General features: G+C 37.5%; 1 protein-coding gene across 2 annotated transcripts in view; it reads right to left on the bottom strand.

Annotated features, from left to right (window-relative positions):
• KLHL1 (kelch like family member 1) overlaps positions 1-23,841 on the bottom strand; it is a gene marked incomplete at both ends in the record, with an annotated part of 209,563 nt that overhangs the window by 102,401 nt on the left and 83,321 nt on the right. For both annotated transcript variants that reach the window (XM_082060226.1, XM_082060227.1), the window contains one exon: positions 18,882-19,078. In XM_082060226.1, coding sequence (XP_081916352.1) covers positions 18,882-19,078 — 197 coding nt within the window. The remainder of the gene's footprint in view (positions 1-18,881; positions 19,079-23,841) is intronic.

Raw genomic sequence — 23,841 nt, 5'->3', positions numbered from 1 at the left:
GTTTGTTTGTTTGTTTTAAATAAACTCTCCTTTGCATGGTAGAGGATACCAACGTTATACATATGCAAAAAATCCCAGATGTATTCTGAGAATTACTATAAAGTTAGATCATATGTATAACCACTAACAAGATAAATAATATATATATATATAAAATGCTAACTGAAAACTTCTTAGTACTTAAAGTCATAAAATTAGGCTCTAGAGTCATATTATTTAGAGATAATTTTTGTTATAATAAAAAAATAAACCAAGTATGTTCATATTTCAAATAATCCACTAGAGGGAGTTCTATTAATAAAATAGGAGTACTGACAACAAACATGAAGCCTTTGAAGAAGGTCTTCAACATGCAACTATCATAATTTGCACTTTTTATCGAGCACTAAACTTTTAGCTGAGCTAGTGACAAGAAAGTGAGAGTTGAGTAACTATGGATTCAACTTGAAGTCGAAATTTCTCATGTTCCAAAACTGGTATGGTGAGAATGAAATGCAACAATCTGATACTGACTCTAATCTTTGGCGGCATGAGTATTTTTGAGTAATTACTAAAGCAAATTAAATTTAATCATAAAAGTAAACTGTCAGTCTTTTATCATGGGCATTACAGTGGTACAGAATATCCTCATATGTTCCTATTTTAGCACCATCAGTGCTAAGTGGCAGATTTCCCAAACATTTTCATACCAAAGAAAAGCCATAAGAAATGTCCCCATAATTCTCTACATCTTCCTCTTGGCAGTGTTTTCCTTGTGGAAGACACTCAGATTATACCAATAAATTCAACACTATAAACCACTAGCTTAATAAGTTAACAGTAAGTATCATGTTTATACAGCACCATTTTGAACAAATAATTCCATAGGTTACATGCAAAGTTAAAATATATGAAGAGCTATGAAGGAATGTACAATACACAAAAAAGCTGAAACAATCTTAACAACAGCGTGATTCTAGAAGTACAAATGCCAGCTGGTATAAACCAGCATAGGTCTAATGACTTTAATGAAATCATGTCAGTTTAAACTAAATGGTTTTTGCTACTCTAATTACTTTTTTAGTAGTTGATGTAATAGTGACCTCAATCAAGTAAGGCTATTTCCTTCTAAGAAGCCACTGATGTTCCTTCTTTTGAAAAACGTTTTAATTTCTGAAGTAATTCAGAAGCAGTCATCTTCAAACAGGCTTTTGGAAATGCAATTCTGAATGATTAGAAATCATTTAAGGGCATCACTCAAATAAAGAGAGATTCTTTTCTTCTGTCTTGCTTTTCTTCCTTCTTTTCTTTCCTTTCATATTTTTGAATCACTTCTCTTATGCTATGAAACAGTTTCGCTTTGCTGCTAGGCTGCAAGTTCACTGGGTGTCACAAAAGCGGGGTCACATATAAAGCAGATCATAAAGTGATAAAACAAGCCTCATCATGAAGAAAGACAACAAATCTCCAGACACAGGAGGAGGGAATAGCTGTGATTATCAGTTGAAAAGTGTCTTCTCTCCCTAAGGGAATGCGAGCTATCTCTAACTGATAGAAGTCATCCATTCTCTGGAAAATGTAAACCCTTGCAAGATAAATAATTACTTCTTTCATTCCATGTTAGCATGGGTCATATTTGCAAAAAATTTGAGGAACATTTTTATGAGTGTTTTAAGTGATGAGGTTAAGCAGTTTCTCACACACATTGAAACTAAGAAACTTCTTGGTTGTACTGGGTTTGGTGGGGATAGAGTTAAATTTCTTCACAGTAGCTTGAACAGTGCTGTGTTCTGAATTTGTGCTGAAAACAGTGTTGATAACAAAGGGATGTTTTAGTTACTGCTGAGCAGGGCTTACACAGGGTCAAGGAATTTTCTGTTTCTCATACAAGCCCCCAAGCAAGTAGACTGGGGTTGCACAAGAAATTGGGAGGGGACAGAGCTGGGTCAGCTCACCCACCTGACCAAAGGGATATTACATACTATATGACGTCATGTTCAACAATAAAAAGCTGGGCAAAAAAAAGAAAGAAGGAGGATGTTTGGAGTGATGGCATTTGTCTTCCCAGATAACTGTTACACGTGATGGAGCCTGGCTTTCCTGGAGATGGCTGAACACCTGCCTGCTGGTGGGAAGTGGTAAATTAATTCATTTTTTCACTTTGCTTGCATGCACAACTTTTGCTTTACCTATCAAACTGTCTTTATCCCAACCCAAAAGTTTTCTTACTTTTACCTTTCTGATTCTGTCCCATATCCCACCAGGAGAGAGTGAACAACTGTATGGGACTGAGCTGCTGGCTGGGGTTAAACTACAACAGGTGAATAAAGTCACAGTAGAATGAGAGGTCATATATCTTTTAAAGTGTGTGGTACTTCCATAGAAAGAACATTTAAATTCTTTAGTATTTGATGGGATTAGGTCGAGTAATTTTAATTACTTGTATCTTGGTTTTGTCTTCACTACGTTAAAGATAAAAATACCCACTTGTATCTATATTAATTCATTGAGATTTTAACTAAATACTACTAAGGGTGTAAGGTAAGGGTGTAAGGTTCAGTTATAATGGGGAGATGCAGTAATTTAACACCTTTTTATAATTCTATTTGGTTTTAAGTGTACAAGTTGCAAATAGTGATAAAGATCAATATTTGCCCAGAAAATCTCAAAATAAGGCATCATTGTTATTGAGAGACATTTGAAAAATCCCACTGATTTCATTTGGATTCCCAAAGAAACTGATATAGGCAATGAAAACATACCATAAAGAGCAGAAGAAAGGAGAGAAGACAATAAATGAACAGCATACCCAAACCGTGAAGTTAGCAAATGTTGTAATTGCCAGTAATCTTTATTGATTTCTCTGTATTTTCTGCCTTTCCAGCTTAATGTTTAAGGTTTCAGTTACATATTCTTTTTGTAACACACAATTACTACACATAATTATCAAAGTGCACTGCTACTTTAAGTGACCAAGAGGTGAAACATCCATACAGGATGTGCGAAGGAGAGTAAAGACAGGAAACCAAAAAGAAGGGGAGGAGGGAAGGAAAGAAGGCAGACAACCAGGAAGAAGGAAGGGCAGGAAGGCAGGAAAGCAGGAAGAGAAAGGAGAGAAGGAAGGAGGGAGGGACACAGGGAAGGTGAAAGGGAAGGAGAGAGAGAGAAAGGGATAAAGGAAGGAAAGAGAGAGTAAGGAGGATATTATGAAAGACAGCCAGAGTTAAAAAATGAAATTATGTAATTCATCAGATATAGCTAGAATTCTCAGTCTACCCTTCTCTCTTACTTTTAATGTTGTTATATAAAAATCACATGTTGATCCTATTTGTGCTGTCTGTATACATTCATTGTTTCCTTTCCAGAACTGGTTGCATGAAGAGAGCAACTCCATCAATGCAGCTGATGAGTTTCTTAATAAAGAGGTAATTGTGCCTTTCTGATTTTTAAATAAAAGTACATGGTTCAGAATATGTCAAAATACTTTTTTTTTCCTATGGCCCACTTTGTCAAAGGTATCCGCTATTACATCTTTAACACCTTTAAATCTAAATAAGTGCTAAAAATGTAACATTTTTTTCATCATATATTTCCATAAAGAAAAAAAAAAAAAAAGAAAAACATTATTTCTGATAAGGAACGTTTCCAGTCAAAATATGACAATAAGACCTACTGCCAAGGAAAAAAGCATGATGAACAGTTGTCAAGGGGGAGGAGGCAGGGAGAAAGAGCACCAGACAGTGTGATGCTGCAAAGTTCAATTTAATAACTGAACCAAAGCAGTGGATAAGCTGTGTCAGGAAAAACTTCACACTCCCACACATACAACCCACACACAGTTCCAGTTACTGAAGCTGGCCCTAAATGTGAGTTGGCACAGTGGAGCCTGGGGAAATGCAACACTTGCTCCAGCACACTGTTGGATCTCTGTGCAATACTCCCCTTCCCCCGCACTTGTAGTCCCAATCTCTGTTACTGGGGAGGTATTGCAGAGGCTGCCAATAAAATCAGTCCATGATTATGTTATGTATCTTTCAAGCACTTTGAGGTTTTGCTCTCCCCTTGCTTGCTGCCCCACAGCTTGTACCATGGCTTATCACACTCTGTGTTGTATTGTCAGCCATGGCTCATTATATTCAGTTCCACAACTCTTTATTAAGGCAAGGTTGTGATGCTTCCATGACAGAAGTTCAAACTCTCTGAAAGTCTGCAATACCACAATAAATGTTCTAAATAGGAATCAAATATTTTATGAACCAGCATTCACAACAATTTTAAGGCTCAGGCTGGAGTAAAATGCCAATGGGATGGAAGGATACATGTCTTGTCTATTAATAATGAATATATATATTTTTAATATAGATTGTCTAAGTGAGAATATGGACCTTTCTGTTCCCCTGGCTCCAGTTAGGAAGAAATATTTTCAGATTATATTTTTTCCCCAGTATCTCTGTATTATCACAGTATCACAGTATGTTTGGGATTGGAAGGGACCTCAAAAGATCATCTAGTCCAATCCCCCTGCTGGAGCAGGAATGCCTAGGTGAGGTCGCACAGGAACATGTCCAGGCGGGTCTTGAATGTCTCCAGAGAAGGAGACTCCACAACCCTCCTGGGCAGCCTGTTCCAGTGCTCTGTCACCCTTACTGAGAAGAAATTTTTCCTCAAATTTAAGTGGAACCTCTTGTGTTCCAGCTTGATCCCATTACCCCTTGTCCTATCATTGTTTGCCACCAAGAAGAGCCTGGCTCCATCCTCGTGGCACTCACCCTTTATATATTTATAAACATTAATAAGGTCCCCCCTTAGTCTCCTCTTCTCCAAACTAAAGAGACCCAGCTCCCTCAGCCTTTCTTCATAAGGGAGGTGCTCCACTCCCTTCATCATCTTCGTTGCCCTACGCTGGACCCTCTCCAGCAGTTCCCTGTCCTTCTTGAACTGAGGGGCCCAGAACTGGACACAATATTCCAGATGTGGTCTCACCAGGGCGGAGTAGAGGGGAAGGAGGACCTCTCTCGATCTACTAACCACCCCCCTTCTAATACACCCCAGGATGCCATTGGCCTTCCTGGCCACAAGGGCACAGTGCTGGCTCATGGTCATCCTGTTGTCCACCAGGACCCCCAGGTCCCTTTCCCCTACACTGCTCTCTAATATGTAATTTCCCAACCTACACTGGAACCTGGGGTTGTTCCTGCCCAGATGCAGGACTCTACACTTGCCCTTGTTAAATTTCATTAGGTTATTCCCCGCCCAACTCTCCAGCTTGTCCAGGTCCCGCTGGATGGCAGCACAGCCTTCTGGCATGTCAGCCACTCCTCCCATCTTAGTGTCATCAGCAAACTTGCTGATAGTACACTCTATTCCCTTGTCTAAATCATTAATGAATATATTGAATAATACTGGCCCCAGTACTGTGAGGCACTCCACCAGATACTGGCCTCCAACTAGACTCTGCACCATTGACTACCACTCTCTGTCTTCTCTCCTTAAGCCAGTTTGCAACCCACCTCACTACTCTATTGTCTAGACCACACCTCCTCAACTTAGCTGTGAGGATGCTGTGGGAGACTGTGTCAAAGGCTTTACTGAAGTCAAGGTAGACCACAACCACCGCTCTGCCATCATCCATCCACCTTGTTACATTCTCATAAAAGGCTATGAGGTTGGTCAAGCATGACTTACCCTTGGTAAAGCCATGCTGACTGCCCCTAATAACCCTCTTATCCTTGATATGCCTTGAGATGGCACCAAGGACAAGCTGTTCCATTACTTTCCCAGGGACAGAGGTGAGGCTGACTGGTCTATAATTACCTGGGTCCTCCTTCTTGCCCTTTTTGAAGACTGGAGTGACATTAGCTTTCCTCCAATCCTCTAATATCTGTCACTATTGTATTGAAGGGCACCTGTACTTTGACTGAGCTCTGTAAAACTTCAGTTTCTGATTCTGCTTCAGGGAAGAGCAAGGCTCACCTTAACTTTGAACTGTTCTCTCTCTCTCTTTTTTTTTTTTTTTCCCCAGAACTGAAAAAAAATATCATTCTTTGTAGATTTTACTATCTTTATTTTTTTCAGCTTAATCAACAGAGAAACAAGCTGTCTGCCCTGCATTGTACTGAAAACATTACTGTCAGACAAGATCAGAGTGAATGCTCCGTCACTCTGAAGTCTTTGCTGTTATCACCAAAACTTAGCCATTGATATGTCTTACCCTTGGAAATGAGGAAATGAGGAGCACCATCTCTCAATCAGTAACTCAAGATGCCTTTTCACATTCAAAAGACAAATCACACAGCCTCATCCTGGCTGACAATAAATACTCCTTAGTATACCTCCTAGTGCTTAAGAGATAATCTTGTAAATGGTGAGTCTTGTATATCAAAGCTTAATTACAATAATATTAAAACTAAGCTGTACGCTCTCAAGATGCACCATTTTAAAAATGGGAGTCACTGGTGACTGCAGAGAGCAGAGCAATGACTAAAGATGAGAATCTTGGTGATGGAGTTTCTGGAGAGTAAGATTTCTACTGGTCATATGCTCTTTTGTCTGCTTCCTCAATAATCACCTAATGCCTAAGATCGACTTTTCTATCATGCCCCACTCCTGTATCTTCCCTTCCTCTGTTTTTCCTACCAGAGCTCCTCATATTTGTTTCAGTTCAATCATTGTGTCCAACATTATTTCTTTGTCCTCAACAAACATCTGTGTGTTCCCATTAGATTATCTCCTCTGTTGTCTGAGAAACCCACAGAACGCAATAGTGGGTCTCCTTTTTACTCTAAAAGACCTCTTCTCAATCCTAAAGTACTGGGAATAGCAGACAGAAAATGCATTCAAAGGTTATGTCAATGCTTTCTTCGTACCCCTGAATTGGAACTTCAATATATTGTCAAAGAATTTAGCCCTCAACTTCTAATTTTCTGCTATAAACACAATCTGGGTATTCTGGAGGGTTTTTAAATTTAAACATTCTTTGATACCTTTTTGTGAAAATGAAGAGTGTTTATCCCCAGTCGTGGGATCTATCCTTCAGTCTTACCAAAGACATGTACAAATGTCAGGTATTTGATTTTACACTAGTTTGTGAATTCAAAGGCTTTTGGATTTACAGCTACAGAGTTCGGCTGTCTACATTCTCATCTTTACAGTTTTCCAGGAATGCCAAGAAAATCCCTTAAAATCCACTGTCTTTGGAGTGCTTTTTTAGTGTGATATATGTGCTGACAGAGATTCATGCTAACTGATTTTAGGTATCCACCCAATGCTTTTTAGGTTAAGAGTCTGCTTGCCCAGAGCTACCTCTATGGACAGTAATTTATTTATGCCTACAGTTCAGTGAGATGAAGCAGGATTTATAAATTGATATATTCTTCACTTGAGAGATTAAGATGTAGATCTGCTGACCTGACAGTCAAACCATCACCAGAACCACTGATGAAAGAAGAGACATATCAGAGTAACCCTAACATGAAATTATATTTCTGCCAGCACTCTGAAGCATAGTAAGTATTAGTTTGATGGGATACTAATGTTGCTGCTGAATATTCACGTTTTGGGAAACTGGATAAACTTGAAAAATAAATTAAAACCATAGAGACTGTTGAGTCCTGTGTACAATGTGAAAAGATCATTCAGATGAGAGTGCTACTTTTCATAGTAGCACTCTCTAGGAATAATACAGCATTCTGCCATACTAACCTTTTTAATGTGGCATTTAGGCAATAAAATGGAAGTTCCTGATGATAAAGAAGCCATCAAATTGTGATTAATGCACTATAGACTATTTGCTTAACTATTTTCCTGTAGATTTCACAGCATTTTACTACCAGCAGTTGTCTTCTCTATTTCCTATTAATTATCTTGTTGTCCATATGCTAGTTCTTGAAATGCTCTTACTTTTCTCTTCTCCTACTGTGTCTTGATGGAGTGGTACTGTAACTTGCCATGTCACAGCTGTATTAAGGAGAACTTATAAAAAAGCAGCACACTGTGCTAAGTGCTGATTATTACTTTCAAGCAAGCATCTTTAAAAAGAGCAGAATTGTGAAAAGTTATCTATGAAGTACAATTTTTTCTCAAATAAGCAAATAAGAAAGAAAGAAATTGGAAGCAAGAGTCATAATAATAGTCTTAATAAAAGTTTAATATAATGAATTAAAAAAAAAAAAAAATCCGATCTGTAATATTTTAAGAAACTCATACTATCCAGAGAAATAAATGAGTCTAAGCCTAGTTTTGTATCTAAAGATCAATTTTTGTGTTTTGGTTGAAAGCAAGATCACCATAAGCATTTTAGATTTGTTTTTGTTTGCACTGTTCATCTTTTTCACTTGTATTTATCGCTAGTATGGCCTTAATGTCTTAAAATGGAGAAGATTCTAAACCTCAAAAATATACTTCCAGGTAAGACCTAAGTGATACAGTGGGTTAAAAATGTTTTTCTTTCTCATCTCTGCATCTCTCATTTTATTATTTATTTCAACTATTCTGTTTTGCCTGTTTGTTTTAATATTTTCAACTTAATTTTACTAGTCCAAAGGATGTTAAAGAGAGAAAGGAGCTTTAAAAAAAAAAGTGTAAAAATGACAACTTTAATAACCAGAATTTAACTAGAAAAGTTAAGGAGTCTGATTTATTCTTTGTAGACCTAAGAAGTAGAGACATAAATAAACTTTTTACTCCAAGCTGGTGTATTTAAAATTAACTCATTTGAAAGGAAAATATAGAAGCAATTTGAAAACAGGAAGCCATACTTTTCTGTGTCCATATGTCAAAACATATAAGATTCATAATATATTTTCCAGGGACACCTTGCCATATGTTAAAGAAGAAGGAATATTACTAATTTAGAAAGAGTCCCAGAGACTCGATGATCAGTGACATTTCAGAAAGGTTTTGACCTAGTGTCTTCTCACTTCTGTTGTTGGTGCTGCAGAAACAAATAGTAAGTTGTGTATGTGTACAAATATGTAGTCTTTAAGAATATGTGTAACTTCTTACAGTACGTGATCTTTTTAATACTGAATATTCAAAATTTGTGATTAGAAGCCACAAGGTAAAAAGCATAAGCCTGAACAATTACAGTTTTATACAGTTTGGTTCCAATACTCTCTCCCCTTGAAAATAGATTTGTATGTCCATTTTAGTCATAGGTATTTGGAGTAATTTTATTTTCCAATTAAATTACACTGATTTTTTTCTTTTTTTTTTTTTTTTTAACCAGCATGTCCTAAGATAATTTCTTGCACATACTTAATTTATATTAAACTTGAATTGAAAATCTCAAAAGCTTAAATGGTTCTTAAAACCGCAATTCACTTTTAAAAGTGCTTGCATTGTGCACTAAAACCAGTGTTCTCATTGCACTACAGTAGCTGAAACATTTCCACTTGAGTAAGCAATAAATTAGTCCAAGTAAAAAAAACCAAATAAATACTGCTTTGGATGGAAATGTCCCATTTAACATGTTTGGTACTTTTTTTATTTTGATTTGTTTTTTTCTGTTTTGTTTTTTTCTTAAATTATTTAATTATTTTCCTCAAAACATTATTTTTTTTTTCCTTCAAGTATTAATAATATAATGTATTACATTAAAAAAAAAATGTTCAGCATTATGATTAACAATGTCATGTTGAACACATAGAACACAAAAGAAAACAAAAGAAAACAAAAGAAAAAAAAAAGTTCTGTTGTTGTCTGGAGTCATTCTAGTTTTCAATGAATACTATCTATCTTAAGAAAAAACAACTTACAGATCATCCATTAAGAGTAGGATGCCATAAAGTCTGAACACAGGCTGCACAGGTCTTCTTGCAGATTTATATTTGCTATTTACAGTGCAAGTAAGACATTTTGTACAATAATATATTTCAGAAATGTATGCCTGACAGAGCATAAGAAACAGAAAATCACAGAATGCTTTAAACATTCAGTATGTTACTGCTAACTTGTTGTTAGTGTGTTACAAATAGCTTGTTGATACTAAAAGTCAATTAAATGTTACCTCTGGTAATCCCATCTGTTGCATATTGCTTAAAAAACAAAATTAAAAAAATAAAAAATATCTGAACTTTTGCTTCATGTTGTCCCTGGATACACAGCTCATATCTAAGACCACTGAAAAATGTTCTGGAGACATATTTAATAGCCTCATAGAATAATTTTGTTTCAAAGTGATCTCTGGGCTCATCTAGTCAAACTCCTTGCTCAGTGCAGCAACATTTTCTGTCAAGTCTTGCATATCTCCAAGAACAGGTCCCAAATACTCCACTGGTTGTATTTGACTATTCCCATGGTTAAAAAAAAAAAAAAAATAATAATAATAATATCCAGTTGGGATTTTCTATATTCCAGTTTATGTCTGTCTGTTGCCTATCACTCTGCAATTCCAACAGTCTGGCACCATCTTATCTGTATCCTCCCATCAGGCATACATAGAGAGCAGTAAGGTCTTCCTCAGCCCTCTCTTACCTCGGTTCATCAGGACCAGCTCCCCCACTGTCCTCATATGCCATGTACTCCAGCATCCAACAAGCTTGGTGACCTCCGCTTGACTCACTCCAGTATATCCACGTCTCTCTTTTAGTGAAGTACCCAAAAGTAGACAAAGCACTTCACATGTGGTGTCATGGTCCCATAATATACTCCTGCAAAAGCTGGTAGCCCATGGCTTGGACAAGTGTACTCTACGCTGGGTTAAGAACTGGCTGGAGGGCCGGGCCCAGAGAGTGCTGGTGAATGGGGCTGCATCTAGCTGGCGGCCAGTCACTAGTGGTGTTCCCCAGGGGTCGGTGTTGGGTCCAGTCCTATTTAACATCTTTACTGACGATTTAGATGAAGGGATTGAGACCATCATCAGCAAATTTGCTGATGACACCAAGTTGGGAGGGAGTGTCGACCTGCTGGAAGGCAGGAGGGCTCTGCAGAGGGATCTGGACAGACTGGAAAAATGGGCTAATTCCAATGGGATGAAGTTCAATAAGGCCAAGTGCCGGGTGCTGCACTTTGGTCACAACAACCCCCTGCAGCGCTACAGGCTGGGCGCAGAGTGGCTGGAGAGCAGTCAGACAGAAAGGGACCTGGGGGTACTAATTGACAGGAAGCTCAACATGAGCCATCAGTGTGCCCAGGTGGCCAAGAAGGCCAATGGTATCCTGTCCTGTATCAAAAATAGCGTGGTCAGCAGGACAAGGGAAGTGATCCTTCCCCTGTACTCTGCATTGGTGAGGCCACACCTGGAGTATTGTGTTCAGTTCTGGGCCCCTCAGTTCAGGAAAGACATTGAAGTGCTGGAGCGAGTCCAGAGAAGAGCAACAAGACTGGTGAAGGGACTTGAGCATAAGACCTATGGGGAGAGGCTGAGGGAGCTGGGGTTGTTTAGTCTAGAGAAGAGGAGGCTTAGAGGTGACCTCATCACTCTCTATAACTACCTGAAGGGAAGTTATAGCCAGCTGGGGATTGGTCTCTTCTCCCAGGCAGTCAGCAATAGGACAAGGGGGCATGGGCTTAAACTCTGCCAGGGGAAATTTAGGCTGGATATTAGAAAGAAATTCTTTACAGAGAGAGTGGTCAGGCATTGGAATGGCCTGCCCAGGGAGGTGGTGGACTCGCCGTCCCTGGAGGTTTTTAAACTGAGATTGGACATGGCACTTAGTGCCATGATCTAATAAACGGACTAGAGTTGGACCAAGGGTTGGACTCGATGATCTCTGAGGTCTTTTCCAACCCAGTCGATTCTGTGATTCTGTGTGATATGGGTGCCAAACGGGAAAGGGTCACCTTCTTCAACTTGCTCACTCTCACTAATACATCCCAGGATGTTGTCGGCCTTCTTTGCTGCCAGGCTACATTACTGGCTTTTATTCAACTTGGTGTTCATCAGGATCCCCAGGTCATTTTTTGCAGCGCTGCTTCCTGGACAGTTGCTCTCCAGACTGCACTGGTGCATTTGGGTTATTTGTCCCCAGATTACAGGAGTCTGCATTTCTCTTTGCTGAACTTCATCACATTCCTGTCAGCCCATTTCTCCAGCCTGCCCTTTAAATAGCATCTCTGTCCTCCAATATTGATCATCTCCCCCTGCCAATTTGGAGACATCTGCAAACTTACTGAGAGAGAACTCCATCCTATCATCTAGATAATTAATAAAATTGTTTAACAGTATTGAACCCAGGAATGATCCCCGAGGAACACCGCTAGCTACTGGTCACCAGCTGAACTTTTTACTACAGATCATGATTCTTTGAGCCTGTCTGTCCAGTCAGCTTTCCACCCATTTTATAGTCTATTTATCCATATGTCACAAATGTGGTGATAAGAAGGTCAAGGTCGTGAAAACAAAGCATGATATGAAGTTAGCAAAGCTGTTATCTGGTCACTATCTACTGACCAGTATCTGGTCAGTTATTTTAAATAGTAGAAAGCCAACTGATGGCCCTATGTATAAATCCTATTAAACAGTATATGTTAAAGAACTCTTAAATTACAGTACTAGAGAGCTTGCTTGCCCCACTTGTTATCTGACCTTAGTTAAAGCCATATTAACACTGAAAGAAACTGCAGATGTCTGAATGTACAACCACAACTCATTAATGATTGTCACCACCATCTATCAATATCTCAATAATATTTTTCTTAATTTCAATATGGAGTTTTGTTACAATATTTCAATATGCTTCAGGATGAGCTGTTGTAAATGTAACTGGATAGCAAAGGTTTTCTATATCACTCCTTCCCAACCCCACCCCACCAAGTTTTAACTCTGAAATTCTGTGGCTTAGATAATAAACATAACATGATCACTGAAGCTTTTCACTATAAAAGACCATTTGAAAATTTGCATAAGGCACAAACTTCACATAAATGAAATGGTTGCTCCATCTGCAGTATAATCAGAATTCTCAGTAAGTTAAAGGGTCTATATAGAGTCAGTACATGTCACTGAGATTACTCATGTGCTTATAATTAAGTTTGAATAATATTTTGCTTTGCTGAGACTAATGACCCTTGCACTGTGAAGCACAGAACTGCATCTATGAGAGACTAAACACCTTCTAACACTTCATTCTAAGGTACTTGAAAAAATTCTGTATCTCCCAGGCTTGGAACTGTAACATAAGTTAGGGTTCTTCATATTGCTAACATTTTGACAGATACATCATTCACTTTATTCATATATGTTCTTCTGCCCAAGGAAATTTTACTTATGGCCATCCTCTTACTTGGTGCCTCAAAGTAACTCAAAGATTTTCCAAGTTTATGTTTGGCAATTCATCTTGAAATATGATGAAATAAAAATGTGGAACAAGCTCTATAATCTAATTGTCAAACTGCAGTTTCAAGGTGCAAAATGATCACTGAGGTTTGAGTTTCCTGAGAGGTAAAACACTGACAGATTAAATAGATGTATCTATGAGGTATTTCAATTGCCCATTTAAAACAATTTGGCTGCAGTCAAATGGCTTGATGTTGAGATGAAGTAACTGGTAGCATAACTTGGAATGTCACAGTGTAAATTTCTAAGCATAATCTATATGTCATAAGACAAGCAGAACCATGTTCTTTATGGTAAGAGAGAAAGCAAACTACAATTGTATTCAAAACCTTACCAGGTATGAATAAAATTTTTAAGAATTTCCCATGCTTTAAAAATCAAACTGAAATTATCTCTTTAAGGAAAAATATTACAAACTTTTCATGTGTCAATATTTACTAATGTAGAAAAGTAGTTGATATGAGAAAGGCTAACGGTACATTAAAGTCACAGAGTTCATTAAACTAGCATGGTCTATTACAAACTTTCAGGAATAAATGCATAATGGTTCAAAGTACATTATAAGAAGTCATATATTCTAAAAAGAATTGCACCTCAATGAGGTTGCCATGACAATTTTGAATTAGACTTCATTCTGTTTTATAAAAAGACAGGTAAGATCATACACTACAACTCTAATTTCTAGCAAGTATGACAAGCAGATTAATTGTTGACTTTAGAGGTTATCTTCCCTACAGATGAAACACCTGATAATTAGAAGAATAAAGAACTGTCACTAAAAATGCGTTAAAAGAAAGCATTTGCTTTAGCTTATTGATATTTTCAGTTTTGCTGCTTTTTATTTAAAGACATCACATGGGCATTTCACTATACTATCATATAACTCTGACAATACATTAGGAGTTTAATGTTATCAGACATATGGTTTTGCAGATTGAAAATTTACAGAGTTGAGAAGCTAGTAAAAACCCAGATTGTAATTAAGAAGTACAGAAATCTTAAATCAAGTGAGACATATATTTGTGCTGCCATTTAAATTACTGGATTCATTTAAACAAACGGAAGAATAAATAAATAGATAAATAAAAAAATAAAAACTAAAATTTAAAAAAATCCCACACCTAAATGTCTAAAAGAATAAACCAATGAAATTTTGTATTTTTTTTCTCTTGTTTTAACTTCTTGCTTCTAAGGCTTTAACTTAAAATGCCGATATCCAAGTTCCATTTGTAAAAAGTACAGGGAATGCAAAGATAGAAATCTCCAACTTTCTTTGTTCACTAACTTTTTATTAAGTTTACATTCCCTTCTTGCCTCACTACCCTCATAACTTCTTATTTCGCAAGTGTATTTTTGAAAGATTTTTCAAATGTTCGTTGGTTTTCCTTCACTGCTATTCTTATCTTCATTTTTTTATTGTCTCTCTTCCTCCATGCACACATTTTATTTTCCTCACTTAGATTTTGCATTCCAAAAGAACGATATGGTATTTGACACCAAAGACCAAATATCTCAATAAATATCAGGGATATTTTGCCTTTGTTTACAGAAAGGATTATATAACTGTACAGTTAATTAATTTTACTTCCATTAGAAGCTTTCTCCAGGCTCAGCAATGACTCTTGGCATTTTGAAAAAAAATTCACACATCTGAATTAAATCCAGACATACCTGTGTCAACTATGCAAATAAAAATTTGTATTCATGGCTACCACAGATTTCATGGTTGAGCAGAATTGAACAGTTATCTAATGTGACAAAACACATGTGTTGGAAATGATGTATCTCTTGAAGTCAACAGGATTCTTAAATTCAGTGGTCTGCTCTCCAGCAGCTCTTTGTTCTTCAATACAAAGAAAATTCCAACCTCAAGTCTTGTCCTCATAACATTATGTGAAAGCCCAAAGCAAAATGAATATATATATATATACATATATATATAAATTATTTCTTTAATGAACAACACTGTCATTTAGACTTTACAAAATAACAAATCTGACACTAGGTAAGGAAATTGCTTTGGAAAAATGAAGAACATTTATGGAGATTCAATGAAGCAAACCATTTTCATGAAAATACATTGACATTCACTAAAATGCTATTGTGAAGGCAACTGTGAATGACTTTCTAATTAAAAATAATTGGTGGAGGAAAGGTGTAAGATATTTGCCAGGTACGATTAAGTCAGAGACTTATGCTAAGGTTCCAGCCACTTTAAATGAGAACCCCAGCTGCGGGCTACAGAGAATTAGGAATTAGGAATCAATTAATGTTTAATTTCATCTATGTAATTAACTAAGAAGCAAAAGTATTCCAATATGAGATTTAACTTGAGTCATATATCAAAATTATTACATATTCTATAGCATATGCAATGTCTATAACTCTATTTTTGCAAGAAGTGTAGAATTATTGTTTCTTCTTTTTTTTTTTTTTTTAATCTCAGGAAACTTTATGGTACAGCACTATTATTTCTGATCAGGCATATCTGTATTTCTCTATAGCATTATGGTTAGTAGATTTTTTTTTTGGTCAATTTTTGGTTACACTATTTCACTGACATATGATGGGGTAAAAAATAATTTATTGTGCTTAATATACAGTAGATATTTTTCTAGATGCAAAGAACAAGATGAAATATAAATAATTTCAGTCATTTCCTTCATTATTTTTCTATTTTGGGGACAAGCATATCTACTTCATTTAGCTTCATTTTGTACTCTGTTAAAAAATGTTTGTTATGATGATTAGCATTATAGAACAGGCTATTCAGATATTCAGCTATAATTCCCTATTCACTGAACTGATATATCACTAAAATACTCTGGAGCTATAGTTCTAAATATCCAGAAACTCAATATTACTGAAGACTGAAAAAAACGTAGAAAGAAATAATATTATTTCACTCTTCAAAAATCATTAGAGTTCACTCAAATGTTGTCAAAACGTCACCCTCTCCTCCACATTTTTTCCCTAAAAGTGCTTTTCATATATCAGACAGATTGATTTTCTGGTAAGTCCACTATTTATATGAAAACTACTTTAATTAACTATTTAAGAAAATTGGCAAATTCCCTTTGCTCGTTTTACATTTCAAATTTTCATGGACAGAAATGCTTTTCCTTAGAAAGCAGAAACACCCAAAATTTGAAAGTTGCATTCACAAATCTGTTATTCTGCCTTCATACCAGGAACTTCTTAACTATTTATTTTGCATAGCTTTCAAAGAATGGTGATTTTTTTACAAGCAAATGACCACACAATATGACAGAGTTGAGGGAGTACCATTCTTTCCTGTTCACAACAAATGAGCTTTTGCAATTATACCTTGGAAGAAGCTTCACAGAGCCAGAATTTCAGATGTATCACTTGCAACTCTTGAAGAAAGCACCCTGAAAATCTTTAAAGAAATGACCTTGAAGTTCTCCTGAAACCGTAAGAACTTTTCTAAATCAAGGATTTTCCCATCCTTTTTAAAGAGAACTTCCCCTCAAATCCTCTGCATAAGACAAGGGGAGCTCGTTAACAAACTCTCCCTTGCCCTGTTTTAGGTTTGGCTTCATCACAGTCCATACTATTTCCCTGGAGTCTGAAGGAAAAAAATAAAGCTTTCTGTCACCTCAAAGACTGTGCATCTGCTCTTGGCTCTGCTCATCACTTTCCTACCCTTTCTTCCCATTACAAGGTCTCTGTTGTTCCTTACCACAGTCTCCAGGGTATATACCTTGCACTCTAGAAGTTTTTCCCAGTTATACATGCATGCAAAAGAAATATTTACTCTTCTCCTATGTAGATTCTTTCCAATCTAGAGTGTTGTAGTCAAGACAGGCAATAAGGCACCCTTCCTCCACTCACAGCTGCTCATCCACAGCGTTTGACACCAAACAGTAGATTAAATAGATGTGAGCTGCCTCACACTTAAATGCAATAACATACTGCCTATTAAAATATCATGCACTATGAAGCTTAACTTTTAGGATTAAGTTTTGACTGTGTCAGAAGTTTAATCCCGTAAAGAAAAAATATCATAACTGCATAGTTAAATAGATGAGAGCATAAAGAAAGTGTGACTATTGTGCATGCTTACAAATATAATTGCAGTTATGTCAGAACTTGCTTATTAATTTCTACTGACTTCCTTTCTGATCCACCATCTTTTGTTGGTGATTTATCCATTACACATAATTCAAATTTTAGACACAAACATTAAAAAATTAATAGATTATATAGAACATCTAATATCTTAGAAATGGGAACAAATCTTTGTGATACATCAAATAACTATGTCACAAGTTTTCAAAGGTACTGTAATTAGTAATTTCATTCACCAAAAATTATTTCAATAAATTGATTTAAAGAATAATGAGAATATTTTAAACTCAAGCTTTTTCTCTATTAGGTGTTTTAATTTCTTTTCCCTTGCTGTTTCATTATCTTGACTATTGTTTCATTATATTGCTTTTCACTCATAAAAAATCAAGGTGCTATATAAACATAAAAATATATTGATAAATAAGGCTGAGTTTTTTCAGCCCATATCTATTCACTTCAAAAGCAATCTCATCCTAACGTAGATCATATGAATTCTGTTCTGACAGCTTATTTTTCTCCACTGACAGAAGGAGGTTAAACTGACTAGATTGGACCTGGGAAACTACGTTTTAGAGGGCTAAATACACAAAAAAATTAAAACCAGCCACAGAACTAGCTCCATAAGTATAAAATGGATATAACTACCTGTACTATAGCGGCAAGATAAACACAATTAAAACTGTGAATCACAATATGGTATTAATTACTGAAAAGAATAAATAAAATAAGGATATAACTGCTGGACAAGGAAAGCAGATTCATTGAAACTTTCTATATTGCTTCAATAATAACTTCAGTATAGACCTTAAGGGACTATTGTTTCTTAGAAATTATTTGCAATCTAGTCTATATGTAAGCTTAATTTCATGAGCCAGAAGTTTGTATTTTTGTCAAACTATCCAGAATCAAATGGCTACCAATATGATTTAGTTTCTGAATAAGTAGCATATTCTTATTTCATTGATTCTGATTAATTTTCAGTATAAATGCCCTACCTGTTCTGTCAGGTGTAACTGGAAAAAAAAATATATTGTCAGATAAAATTCTTTATGTCTTCAACTTCCTGTATGAATTTACTTCACAGGTGAATATAAGGAGGGATAGTTCTTGACCAAAAAAAACCCCAAAACAAAACACCCCCAAACCAACCAAAACTTCCCTTTATATTGTTCCCATGCACTACAACAGTTAAAAAGCTTCTCTAAAGATAGACAAAAAGGAACAGTGATTAAAATATCCTAAGGATTTACAGACAATTTTCCTATTATAATATCACCTGTATGTGACCATGCATCTAATTAAGGTATATGCTGTTCTGACTCAGCAGATGGTGCATTCAGTGTAGCAAGACAATTCATACAACTTTACTGGAGTTGAGAGGAGTCACCACTCCTATGGTTTCAAGAGGATCATTTATGAAATAAAGTTCCAAGTACAGAATAATTTTAAGCAGAAAAGTAACAAGATACTTTTACTTACAGAAGATATACAGGATTCAAAAGATCATAATTCAGATCTTCTAAAACTGCCTTACCATGGTGTAGTTGTGAGCCACCTTCATAAGCTCTGTGCATCCTTGCGCATCAGCAAACGCACGTATTCCCAAACAGTTGGATGGGTGCAAAAGCTTCATTAGGAAATGGCAGCAAACCTCTACTACTTGTGGGAGTTGGAGGAGGCAGGCAGCTGCTAGAAGATTTTCAATGGTGTCTTCTTTCAATTCCAGGCAGCCTGAAAAAAAAAAGAGATTGATAATACATGCTAACTTATTTACTTGGTATTTACAAAACATGCAGTATCAAAGCACCTTTTATAAATAATCCTATTTTATAAATAATCCTAGAATAAGATAAATAACTCTAGAATAAAGTAAAGAGATGGAGCATTAGTCTCTCTGCCAGGGTAGAGATCATTTACACAAACTGGACATCCACAAGTCCATGGGTCCCGATGGGATGCAGGCATGAGTGCTTAGAGAGTTGGCAGATGTTATTGCTAAGCCACTCTCCATCATCTTTGAAATGTTTTGGAGAACAAGAGAGGACTGGTAAGAAGGATGACCCAAGAAACTACAGGCCAGTCAGCCTCACCTCCATCTGTTGAAAGGTGGTGGAAAAGCTCATTCTGGATGTCATCTCCAAGCACGTAGAGGAAAAGAAGCTTATCAGGAGTAGTCAGCATGGGTTCACCAAAGGGAGATCATATTGAACCAACCTGATAGCCTTCTATGATTATATGACTGGCTGGGTAGATGAGGGAAGAGCAGTGGATGTTGTCTACCTTAACTTCAGCAAGGCTTTTGACACTGTCTCTCACAACCTCCTCATAGGGAAGCTCGGAAAGTGCAGGCTGAATGAATGAAGTAAGATGCATCATGAACTGGCTGGATGGCAGAGTTCAGAGGCTTGAGATCAATGGTGCAGAGTCTGGTTGGAGACCTGTAGTTCCCCAGGGTTCCCCAGAGGTCAGTACTGGGACCAGTCCTGTTCAACCTGTTCATCGACAACCTGCATGAAGAGATTGAGTGCACCCTCAGCAAGCTTGCTGATAATAACAAACCAGGAGGAAGGGCTGATACACCAGAAGGCTGTGCTGCCATTCAGTGAGACCTGGACAAGCTCAGGGACTGTGTAGGGAAGAACCTGGTGAAATTCAACAAGGGCAAGTGAATGGTCCTGCACCTGGGGAGGAATAACCCCATGCACCAGTACAGGTTAGGGGTGGACCTGGTGGAAAGCAGCTTTGCAGAGAAGGACTTGGGAGTTCTGGTCAACAACAGGTTGATCATGAGTCAGCAATATGCCCTTGTGGGCAAGAAGGCCAATGGGATCCTGGGGTGCATTAGGAAAAGTGTGACCAGCAGGTTGAGGGAGGTTATCATCCCCCTCTACTCTGCCCTGGTGAGGCCACATCTGGAGTACTGCGTCCAGTTCTGGGCTCTCCAGTTTAAGAAGGATAAGGAATTACTGGAGGGAGTCCAGTGGTGGGCTACAAAGATGATTAGGGGCCTAGGACACCTTTCTTATGAGGAGAGACTGAGAGAGATGGGTTTATTCAGCCTGGAGAAGAGAGGGCTAAGAGGGGATCTCATCATTGTTTATAAATATCTCAAGGGTGGATGTCAAGAGGACGGGACCAGACCCCTTTCAGTAGTGCCCAACAACAGGAGGGGCAACAGCCACAGACTGAAGCGCAGGAGGTTCCATCTGAATATGAAGAAAAACATCTTTACTTTTAGAGTGCGAGAGCACGGGAACAGGCTGCCTAGAGAGGTTGTGGAGTCTCATTCTCTGGAGACACTCAAGACCCACCTGGACACATTCCTGTGCGATCTGCTCTGGGTGAACCTGTTTTAGCAGGTGGGTTGGACTAGATAATCTCCAGAGGTCACTTCCAACCCAAACCATTCTGTGATTTTGGGATTCTGTGATTTTGGGATTCTGGGATTCTTTGACTGGACTCCTCAGTGTCCTGAACATTACAGTATTAGAAACATTACTTTTTAAACTGCTATTAATTCAAGTATGTAATAGGGATACAAATGAAAACTGTAAGGTGTGGAAGAGAGGACAAGCCTCAGGAAAAATGGTTTTGTTTCTACAGTGAGACTAATATCTGGGTGTCTGTCTATCAACCTGGCTGTGATTTTTTTTTTCCTTGAAACTGGTGACAAAATTTGCATCATCTACATTGGTACAGAGCAAAACACAGCCATTTATCTCCCTGAAAAGAATCAAATAACTGTCTAATGCAGTATGACTAAAACCATGCACCTATCTTTAAATTATGCTTAAGACCTTCAAACTTTGTATTGCTTATTTGTAATATGACTTTGGGATTCATTTTACCTGAGTAATATATGGCAGGACCCTAATAGCATATCGTTATTAAAAAAGACTTTATATTAGCTAAAAAGCCATATATGGATGCATAATATTTATAATCCATTAATTAATACTTTAATTTTGAAATTTCACATTTTTTTTCTTTATCTTGCAGGCTGATACACTTCAATAAACTGAAGGTGAAACAGACAAAATAAACTTTAAAATAATTTATTTTAGTGAGGAATAAGTGTCATTCTTGTCATCATGATCGCCCCATTGACCTGTCATTTTTAAACAGATTTTTTTACAGAATTATCTCTTCAAATTCTCTTACATTAATAACTTCAGAAACTATAAATTAGAGATCACAGAGATCACACTTGGAGAACGATAAAAAAAGCATTGGAAATTAAAATGTGCAAGTATAATATAAATTGTAAGAAACTACCACTTCTGGTTTTATTTTGCTGTGCTTGGAAAGATAATTTCAAACTACAAGAAGATTAAGTGTATAGTGATATTTCTATTCAAAGTAGTATAGTTCAACTGTTATATAAACTCACTCTTTTCCTCACACAAATTTTGTATCTGTTGACACATAAAGAGAAGTCTACTAATCTTAATAGTTCTATCACATGGTATTGAGCAGTTCTAAAATCCTCAACTTCACAACAGAATGCCATTGAAAAGAAAAGCTGCTTTATATTAATATTGCAATACCAAGCTCAAAATACAATAACCATACCACTGAAGATCTGACCTTTTCTCCTTCTTCCACTGTATCTGGAGCTTTTAATATAAGATAGAAACTGGGAAGTTACACTTTACTATATTTAGTTATAATACACCCTTTTGGAAAGGTTAGAGCATCAGGTCCAGTACACAGCGTAATTTCATGGTTTTCCTCTGGTCATTTTTATGCATCTATTAATGTCACATGAGTTTCTCTTTATGCTATCTGACATTTTCTCACTATTTCTTTTCACTATGTGTTTATGCAATGTGGGCAGAAAGCACACAACAGCTGATTCTTGGCTGACCTATGTATTTCACAGAATCACAGAATCAGAGAATGTTAGGGATTGGAAGGGACCTCAAAAGATCGTCTAGTCCAATCCCCCTGCCAGAGCAGGAACACTTAGCTGAGATTACACAGGAAGGCATCCAGGCAGGTTTTGAATGTCTCCAGAGTAGGACACTCCACAACCCCCCTGGCCAGCCTGTTCCAGTGTTCTGATATCCTCACTGAGAAGTTTCTTCTCAAATTTAAGTGGAACCTCTTGTGTTCCAGTTTGAACCCATTACTCCTTGTTCTACCGTTGAAAAGCCTGGCTCCACCCTCGTGACACTCACCCCTTATATATTTGTAAATATTAATAAGGTCACCCCTCAGTCTCCTCTTCTCCAAACTCAAGAGACGCAGCTCCCTCAGCCTTTCCTCGAAAGGGAGATGCTCCACTCCCTTCATAATCTTTGTGGCTCTGCGCTCAACTCTCTCCAGCAGTTCCCTGTCCTTCTGGAACTGAGGGGCCCAGAACTGGACACAGTGTTCCAGGTGTGGTCTCACCAGGGCAGAGTAGAGGGGAAGGAGAACCTCTCTTGACCTGCTAACCACCCCTCTTCTAATACACACCAGGATGCCATTGGCCTTCCTGGCCACAAGGGCACAGTGCTGGCTCATGGTCATCCTGCTGTCCACCAGGACCCCCAGGTCCCTTTCCCCTACGCTGCCCTCTAATAGGTCATTCCCCAATTTGTACTGGAACCTGGGGTTGTTCCTGCCCAGATGCAAGACTCTACACTTGCCCTCATTATATTTCATTAAATTTTCTCCTGCCCAACTCTCCAGCCTGTCCAGATCTTGCTGGATGGCAGCACAGCCTTCTGGCATATCAGCCACTCTTCCCAGCTTGGTATCATCAGCAAACTTGCTTGATAGTACACTCTATTCCCTCATCCAAATCATTGATGAATATATTGATAAATAACGGCCCCAGTACTGATCCCTGAGGCACTCCACTAGATACAGGCCTCCAACCAGCCTCTGCCCCATTGACCACGACTCTCTGGCTTCTTTCCTTCAGCCAGTTCGCAGTCCACCTCACTACCCATTTATCAATGACACTCCCACATTTGCTGCACGCTTGCAGGTAACCACTGGCTCAACACACTATTATCTAGAATGTAGTTCCACTGTGTCATGTGGAAGCTATCAAAACCCAGTTGTTTTCAGGTTTAAACTGATTGTCCCAGTACCAATAGGAAGAAAAATGAAAATATGCAAAAAAGTCATGAAAAGCAGATTGACCGAGAAATGTGTTGACGGAAACAAAATTAGAAAACAAACAAACAAAAAACCCCCTGCTTTTCTTATATGCTGTTTATTTTTTCAACAACAAGCTCAGAGAAGTTTCTGGCCATGCAAAGTTATTGAGATAACATTTGCAGAATGACAGAAGTTTTGAAAGAATAACCACCCTTTATGAAGAAAGGTAATAATGTCACAGTTTGGTCTTTTATCACTAAATGTAGCCTTAGGAGAAGAACACAAAGGAAAGAGTTAAAGCCTCATCAATCTATTTATTTTCAAATTGAGGATTTTTTTCTGTTATCTGTGAGGAAAACCTGGGTACTAGTAGCATTATAATAAGTTTAATTCAATAAAAA

Source organism: Streptopelia decaocto (genome assembly GCF_964273445.1).
Source record: "Streptopelia decaocto genome assembly, chromosome: 1".
Lineage (NCBI taxonomy): Eukaryota > Metazoa > Chordata > Aves > Columbiformes > Columbidae > Streptopelia > Streptopelia decaocto.
Note: the sequence above shows the minus strand (reverse complement) of the source record. Positions and strands in the feature narration are given on the sequence as shown.